The sequence below is a fragment of the Calidris pugnax genome, unplaced genomic scaffold (genome assembly GCF_001431845.1).
Source record: "Calidris pugnax isolate Ruff unplaced genomic scaffold, ASM143184v1 scaffold18, whole genome shotgun sequence".
In the NCBI taxonomy this organism is placed as follows: Eukaryota; Metazoa; Chordata; class Aves; order Charadriiformes; family Scolopacidae; genus Calidris; species Calidris pugnax.
The window spans coordinates 16,759,599-16,765,554 of NW_015090812.1; the positions used below are offsets into that span (position 1 = coordinate 16,759,599).

Below are 5,956 nucleotides of genomic sequence, written 5' to 3' on the forward strand. Positions count from 1 at the left end.
CAGCTGTAGTTAATATAGAACTTAACTTCAACACTACTATAAACGGTACCACTTTGAAAATGCACTAGTTAAAAGCTTAAATGTTAAGACCACTTTAAGGACAAGTAAGCTCATCTAAAATTTCTAATATTAAAAGTTTGTTCATTGACACTTGAAGCATCTCATCTTTTTGCTGCTTGTTTACAATATATGTAATCTAGTCTGCTACACCCTGGAACATAGTTATTCTGATTACAGTTTGGTATGTTAAGTATATATATATGAGATAAAGTATCAGCTTGATTTTTTTTCTCATTTTTTAAAATCATTTTTTCAGAAACACGTGAGAATCTGTTATATTAAGCATAGCTAAATTCTTGTGTTTGACTGTATTAAGTCATGGTATATTATAGAAACTACTTTAAACCAAGGTCTTGTCAATTATGTGATTGATACTAAAACAATCACTTTACTGTGACACACACAGAAACTGGACTGCGACAAAAGATTTCTGTAATAGTGATAATTTCTAAAGGATGTTTAACGTTATTTGTATTCATAAAAAAACCCTGTTTCCTGGAACTCTGTAATTTCAACAGCGAATCCTGTATACTTGCATGTCTTTAAAGGCCCAGGCATATCCATCTTCTGTTTAATGTATTTTAAGGTACCATTTGGATAAGGGTGCAAGCATGTTTGCTAAATGCTTCTGGTTCTTCCCAGAAAGAAATTATCTAAAACTTCCCACTTCTGGCTCCAGTTTGAAAGGCTTTCTGATTAATGCAAGATTTTATTAAAGTTGGGATACTTGTCTGAGGTAGAAACTAGAGTGTAAAAACCCTACATTCTTGTTGATTACATATAGCTCTTTCAAATTAAGTACAGGACTAATAAAACATTGTTTTATAGAATTATTACCAAAGCACAATGTGTATTGCAGAAATGTTGGGTGGAAGGGGGCCCCCCTTGAGATAATCTAGTTCAGTGGTCTCCAAACCTTTTTCATCATGCATCCCATCAGTAAAAATTTTAAGCATACACCCCCAAGACATATATATTTATTAATCTATAAATTTTATAATGTTTTACTGTACTAATGTTATATGCATTCTAAAACCCCTTAAAAATTGAACTTAAAAACATTTAAAATAGTGTTTATTTAAATTTGCTTAGTTATGTTTATTTTGTTTTGTAATTTAAAAAAATAAAAATTGGTTTGTATTAAATATTTTCTTCCCACATGCAACTTTGGAGACCACTGAATCTTGTTGAATCCCCACCTCAAAACTCTCTCCCCCTGTGGAGACCTCTGATTTGTCAAGTTCCTGGATTGAAGTCAGAAGTGAAGGTAACGTGGCCAGTATTGTGGTGAGGGTCTGCCACAGACCACCTAACTAGGTAAACTAAGCGCACAAGACTTTCCATAAGTAACTGGATTTTCAGATAAAGGAAATAAGTTCCATCTAAATTAATAAATGACAGCTCAAGTATGCCTAAAAATGGTAGCCCCGTCTTTCAAGTAGCAGGTGATTGAGCTAGTGCCAAAATACTTATTCTGCAATAAAGTACTGCTCTGTGTCTACTACTTCTGCCATTGCTGGAATGGTGGTGTTTCATTCACTGGCAGAAAGAGCATGTGTTGACAAATACGGTATGGCCCCTTGAAATGTCTAGGGAAGGTCCTCTGACATGAGCCTGGCCTGGTTGCATGCTCAAGTGGGAGACTTGAGTCCTTGGTGAGGAAGGGGAGCTGGGGTGTAAGATGGGTCATAATGTGATGTGGTGCTGGTAGGATGTCTTGTTTCATATCCACATCAAAAGTGATTTAGGCCTGCCCTCACCCGGAGTTCATACGTCATTAATAGCTATTTCTCCTGCAATAAAATACTAGAGTTCACATTCAGGATTCACTACCTTGCCATCATCTGGACATACTTTCTGACTGGGTTAATGCAAGCTCAAGATCTCTTGCTTCAGAAATAAGAGGTGAGGGAGGGAAGTACAAGAATATCTCTGCCTTTCATCCCTTCTGTGTATGTGCATTGCTAACAGTGTCAAGTGGCACTCCTGCCCTTTCAAAAGCTAATTCCAGCTTCCATGACTCTCTATGGCCACGATGATTTAGTCACAATGTCAGTGCTGCTAAAGCTAATCTGATAAACCCTTTATTTGCAACCTACCAGCCAGTTAAAGAGGATAACAAGTTCCTACCTCCAGACAAAAGGCTGAGTTCAGAGGAAAGGGAGATGGCCTCTAACCATAAGTGAGTAGCAAGCCTGCAATGGTTGTGTTTGCCCAAAGCTGTCACCACACTCAAGCAAGCAGGAAATAACACTTGTGGAGGTACAGCCTGCCAAAAAAAAAAAAAAAAAGAAAAAAAAAAAAAAAAGAAGAAAAATAATAAGAAGAAGTGTTGTTACAACAGTAACAATCAAAGAAAAGTAGCAGGCAAGGCAAAGAAGAATGCAAAAATAAATACACAGGCATGCAGACAAACGGCCTGATACATCTCCACGAGAGGCTGTGTAAAAAAAAAAAAAAGAAGGAAAATAGGCTGCTTAAACAGGCTAAGTATTGCTAGGTACCTAACAATTAAAATACATATTTTCTGTTACACCATTAAGTTACCTTGATCATTTGTGAAAACAGCTGCACTAATGTGTCATTTTTATACTTGTATCTACACATAAATGGAGGGTAAGATAGTTAAAAGCTTTAAGAATTTCCTCTGTCACTAATAAATGGAATATGTTATTTTTTTACTGTCAACTCTGAGTTGGTCAGGCCGGAGGCAGAGTCAGTGATGTGCAAAGTTGTCCTCTTTTGTCTCTCAGAGAAACAGGATTAGTTGAACTGACAAAAGATTAGCAGGCAGATGGCACATCATGGAGGGCAAAACACATTGTCAAAGCTCGTAAGACAATCTGCCCTGGGGATGGTTTGGCTTGGCACCCATTAGAACAGCAATTTAGAGCAGAAAATGAGAAAATCAAAATATAAGGAAGACAAAAAGTAATTGTTGGGGTTCTCAATTTTTCTTACTCATATGAGATATATCAAAGATTCTAAGTGTTCTTCTGCAAAACGCTGGGAAATGTGTGGAAGGTATTTGCTTTGTACAAACAGGTTTGCCACACGTATGAAGGCAGCATGGTCCTGGAGTACGAAGACAGTGTTCCTCAATAAATGAGGAATTCTACTGCTACCTTGGCAAATAGGACAGTGATGGTAGCACAGCTGGAGATGCCCAGAAACCAGGGTGTGCTGAAGGGTGTGCAGCAATTTCATTGTGCAAAAGGCACTAGGAGCTGCCAGGTCCCCAGCACTGTCTTCTTTCCAGCTCTGATACTGGATCCGTACCTAATATCTGAAGATGAGAGAGTGAAACTCCACAGGCAAAATGCTTGAATAATTTAGAAATTTGCCATAAAACTACCCAGGTAGTTAGTGATGCATAAACTAAAAATCGACTGACTGACTTGTGAAAAAAATAGTTCTGTGGCTTGTACAAGAACTATGGCACAGCTTGCCCAAATACCTGCTTGTAATAATATACATCATGGTTCCATCTTTGATCCTTCTTATATTCTAGATGGCTACTATTGTGTCTAACCTATTGCTGGGCTTCCATCAATCTTTCCTTACAGGTAGGGCAGAAGCTTTTGGTCAACTCCAGGATTTCCAACCTTGGTTTTCCAATTTTTCTACCAATACAGTCTGATTACTGGTTGATTAAGGAATTTGATGACTATTGTGATATAAACAACAATATTGTTCATTTTGCTCCTGCCAAACTTTCTAACTTCTCTAACTGGGTCACTGGTTTACTGAGATACACTTCAGGGAAAATCCTGCTACAGCTAGTCTGATATTGAGAAGCTGCGAAGGCTTCTTCCCTTCCCCAATAACGAAAAGGGTTATTAGCACAAAGGCTGATGCATAAAAAATTAGCTATATGCTAATCCTAGGGTTGGCGGTATGAGTAATCTGAGCATGAACGGAAGGCTCAGGCTTGGTAGGCATGATTCATATAATCCTACCAGAGTCTGCAGAGGTTAGTGACTTCACTGAATCATCAGCTTCTGATGTTCTTCCTTCTCTTCTTGCCCAAGAGAAGGAAGGAGCCTCTCCTGGAAAAAGCCCAGCACCTTCTTCCCCAGCGGCCTGAGAAAACTCCTGACCTTAAGTGTGTAGGGCTCACATGGAGACAATAAGCATGAACAGCGTGATTCAGCGTTGTCAGCTGCTGTGGGCTGCTGATACCTCATTTGTGTTATTGGGGAGAGGAAGCCAGGCAGCTTTTTACAGCTACTTGAAGATGCTATCTTTAGTAGTAAAAAATAAATTCAGGTAATGGGTTTGTGTCATTTAAACTTTAAAATGCATGAAAATGCAGTAATGGGGAAATTCTTTATAACATTCCTTTCTGCTGCTTAGGATTTTTATTTGATTTTTTAAAAAAGAAAAATTTTGAACTGGTTGAAACCAGCATTAATTCTGTCACTGCCTTCGACAGGACTAGGATTGAACATCAGTGTCTATATTTGTAAGTCTGAATTTAGAACAAGTAGGAGAAAGCATTTGGTATGTTACAGACAAAAATTGTCTACAAGCTATGTTCCATGCATAGTGAAAAATGATACATATTCCATCTGTATAAATGCTTATCTATTTTTTTAAATAGCTCATTAAACTACGTATCTTAGAGTTAACAGACACATGGTGCCTTTGTACCAGCTTCTGCTTGCGCCACTGGACAGAGCAAAAACAAATTTCTTGGAAGTTCTACTCCAAACTCACCTGGACCAAGAAGAAATTTTGGTCTTCAACAAATTCAAGTAAAATTTGGCAAAATCCTCCCCCCAAAAATGCAGGCAGTTGCATACAGGCCTATGTTGTTAGCTGTGACTCTCATGTGGCCTCTACAAGTCTCGAACCCGCCTGTACTCTCCAGTCTGAGAAGCAAGGGGTTTAGATCAAGGAGCAAAGGCCAGCAGGGCACCCCGTGAGCTGGATCAGGAATTGCCAGGATATGACATACAGGCTCAATTCTACTTTTCTTGTAGTCAGCAACTACTATGCCCATGTTTCATTATCTCCCACAACTAATAAGCTGTAATTTTTCATAGCTTGCATCTTTGTAACATGTAAAATCAATTGTTGAATATACTTATGCTTTTTCTTACAGTTTGGGACTACGTGAACCATTCCTATTCTAAATTACCCCGCCCGCCAGCCAGTTAATACAAGAGAGGTGCTAACTGGAGCCTTTCTCCCTATCCCAGCATCTGTGGCCCCATGTGTGACACTGATTCCTTGCCTTGTGCAGGGAGCGATGCCCAGCGACGGGCCAGGAGTAGGATCCTTCAGCTTCTAACCCTGCCTTTGGCCCCAGCACTAAATTAACTCTCTCGGAACAGAGTTAGTAATAATGAGCAACTTCCTTCTTTACTGGCAAATTTCTCTTATTAGAACAAGTTTTTAAAAATACATTATAAATCTTGGTGCTGGAGGTCAAAATTTGTATCTTTTTAAGATATAACCACAGTAATAGTATGTACCAAGCACAAGTGTAATACATGTACAAAATCACCGTTAAGTGATTTAAATGCACGGAAGCCGCAGTGTAAGAATGGAGAGCCTTGAGGAGCGCTGAATTGCGGGCACGTACCTATGTGCTTCCCGCACACCTACACGAGGTAAGCGGTGCTCGGGGCGCTGGCCTGCGGGACCCCTGGCCCGGCTGACAGGCGAGGCTGTCCCTCCCGCCCCGGCCGCGCTTCTCCCCGTGGCATTTTGGGTGAGTCTTGGTGGTTTTGGCAATTTCGCCAGAGCGCGCAGCCCCGCTCCTCCGCTGCGGGGACGGCTTCACCGCCAGACGTTTGGGGAGGGGGCGGAGGGAAGAGCCCCCCGCGGCCGAGCCGGCGGGGCCTAGCGGGGCCGGGGCGGCGGCAGCCGGGCGGGGCGGGCGGCGCGG

The 5,956-nt window shown here is 40.7% G+C and overlaps 1 protein-coding gene across 1 annotated transcript in view; it reads left to right on the forward strand.

Moving 5' to 3' along the window:
* Nucleotides 1–5,635: 5,635 nt before the first annotated feature.
* EPHX4 (epoxide hydrolase 4) overlaps nt 5,636–5,956 on the forward strand; it is a gene marked incomplete at its 5' end in the record, with an annotated part of 17,934 nt that continues 17,613 nt past the window's right edge. The window contains one exon of the mRNA XM_014938960.1: nt 5,636–5,779. Coding sequence (XP_014794446.1) covers nt 5,636–5,779 — 144 coding nt within the window. The remainder of the gene's footprint in view (nt 5,780–5,956) is intronic.